Source organism: Nesoenas mayeri (genome assembly GCF_963082525.1).
Source record: "Nesoenas mayeri genome assembly, chromosome: 2".
Lineage (NCBI taxonomy): Eukaryota > Metazoa > Chordata > Aves > Columbiformes > Columbidae > Nesoenas > Nesoenas mayeri.
This window is the reverse complement of record NC_137543.1, coordinates 128582392-128584808: the sequence shown is the minus strand read 5'-3', so window position 1 is coordinate 128584808 and position 2417 is coordinate 128582392. Positions and strand designations below refer to the sequence as shown.

Here is a 2417-nt window from a genome sequence, read left to right as displayed (position 1 = left end):
TTATTCTACCAAAAATATTTATGACAACGCATCCTAATGCAATACAAAAATAAAAAGAAAGTGAAGATACAATTCCTATATGATCACTTTCTTACAGACCTCATATATTGCTTTTATAGAAGGACCTAGAATGTGGCTAGGTTAAAATTGAACACAACTAAAACTTTGTAAGAAACGGCAAATGGCACAGCTGAGGGAGGTAATAAACAGAAAATACTGACCCGGAAAAGGGAAGGGGGGAAAAAATCACGGGAAAAATTAAGAAGAACAAGGGAGAGAAAGCAGAAGCCTTGGAGGGGCCGTCTTTAATTTCTCAGTAATTCAGATGCTGCAAGTCGATTGTGGTGAGTGTGTCTGTAAAAAAGTCAAAACTGTCAGTAGAAATATCTACGGGACTGTCCAGAGATCCTGGCAAACTGGGGGAAACTGCATCTGAAAGCTGTAGACAGGAATCTGTGGAGAAAACGTTAAAGTCCTGTAAAGAAGGGACATTTAGGGCCTCAGGACTGTCATTGTTCAGGCCAGCTGCACAGTTCTGGGCCATTGTTGAGAGGCAGTTTTGAACAGTGGGTGACTGATGTTGAAAATGTTTCAGATTTTTCTCATTGCTCGTTAAAGGCGAAACGGGGAAAGTTTGGGACTCGCCATTGTGCGCATTCTGTGCCTGCTGCTGGGAGAGGGCATTCTGCTGGAAAGCGTAGCCTTCCCGCTCCAAGAGAGCGCCGGAGACGTTGCTGAGGGCTTGCTCGAAGAGGGAATTCTCCTCCTCCTCCTCCTCCGCCGCTTTCTCGGGGTCCTCGAGGTGCTTAAATTTCCCGTCGCCGTTTTGGTTCTCCTTGCACTGGGTCTGTCTCTTGTGCTTCATCCTCCTGTTCTGGAACCAGACTTTGACTTGTCTCTCAGTTAGATCCAGCAAGGCTGCAATCTCAACCCTCCTTGGTCTACAGAGATACTTGTTGAAATGAAATTCTTTCTCTAGCTCCAAAAGCTGGGTGTTGGTGTAAGCCGTCCTCAGCCGCCTAGATCCACCGCTACCACTATCGGGGATTTCAAGGGGGTCTGTTAAAAAAGAAAAAAAGAAAAAGAAAAAAACCACCACCACACGCACACACACCCCAAAGCACCACCGCCAGAACAGCGAAAAGAAAAACACGCACGCACACACAAAATAGATAAATGCACAGATTGAATTTCAGCACCCGAGCACATCGCAGCCCGGGGGGAGGGAGTGCTCTCTCTGCACGTACGTGTCTATATCTATATGTCCATATAGCATAAAATAGCAACTGCAACAAAATGGCCGCCTTTGGATGCAGTAAACCCATTGTGTTGCACTGCTGAGCGCCCGGTGCTGTGTGCCCCTTGGCCACCTCCGCAAAATTATTGCCTGCAGCTCCCCAACCTCCCCACACCAGAGCAAACTTTATATTAGCCATACCGCAATTTATAATTAATGCATCAGCTGCTTAGCTGAGCGGGAGCAATCTATCACTCTTCATTACTGTCAAATATCCTAACTCTAGGACGGCGAGACAAGAGAGGTCAGCTCCAACTCAAATAAATCATCCTGCATTAAGCAAGTTTGGGGAAAGTTTGGGTTTCCAGAGAGCCCGGCCAGCTCCGTCCTCCCCGCCCGCCCGCCCCTTCGCCTCGTCCCCCCGCGAAGCCGGGGGGATGCGGGGAGCCAAAAAAGCGGCCCGGCGGGGCCGGCGGCAAGTCTTTGGACTGACCTTTGTGGCTGAGGCAGGCAGGTCCAGCGGCTGAGGCGGAGGCCGAGGCGGGCGGCAGCGCGGATCGCTTGGACGCCTTTTTCTCTTTCATCCAGGGGTACTCCGGGGGCGGCGGGGCTCCGGCGGGGGCCGGGCTGCCGCTGCGGCCGCGGGGGCTCGCCTTGGGGCGACCGCCGCCGCTGTGGCGAGGGTGGCTGCCGGGGTTCAGGCTGGGGATGGTCTGCTCGAAAGGAGGAGGAATCAGTGTCGAGTGTGAAAGCGTCGAGTTCTTGATTGATGAACTTTGAAATGTATCACCGACAGGGGGAAAAGATGTCAGGCACTCAGCAAGCGATGGCTGGCTATTGATAAAACCGATCTCTCGCTCAAATGCGAAATTCATGGCCTTCAACTGGCAGCCCCCGCGGAGAAAAAGTTCCCTCGGATTCAGGGGGCTCGGGGGGGGAAGGCCCAGGAAAAAGGAGAGAGAGCAGAAAAAAATATAGCATAGAAGATCGCTGGTGGGGTGTTTTTTTTCTAATTCACTGATTACAGCCGTATGGGGACCGTGCTACTATTAAACTATTGAATTCATGGAGACAAGGTTGAAATTGGACCGAATTGGCTGTCACATGATTGCCTCTGCCCAATGACAATTTGGGCTTTAATCAAAAGAAGCCACTGTCTGTTTGATTGATCCAAAAAAGT

General features: G+C 50.4%; 1 protein-coding gene across 1 annotated transcript; it reads right to left on the bottom strand.

Moving 5' to 3' along the window:
- Positions 1-313: 313 nt before the first annotated feature.
- On the bottom strand, positions 314-2127 carry HOXA2 (homeobox A2; the record flags this gene model as incomplete). The annotated part of the gene is made up of 2 exons (XM_080339303.1): positions 1731-2127; positions 314-1059 (listed from the first exon to the last, which is right to left on the bottom strand). The coding sequence occupies exons 1-2, from the start codon at positions 2110-2112 to the stop codon at positions 314-316; spliced, it is 1128 nt and encodes a 375-aa protein (XP_080195429.1). The 5' UTR covers positions 2113-2127.
- Between the last annotated feature and the right edge of the window lie 290 nt (positions 2128-2417).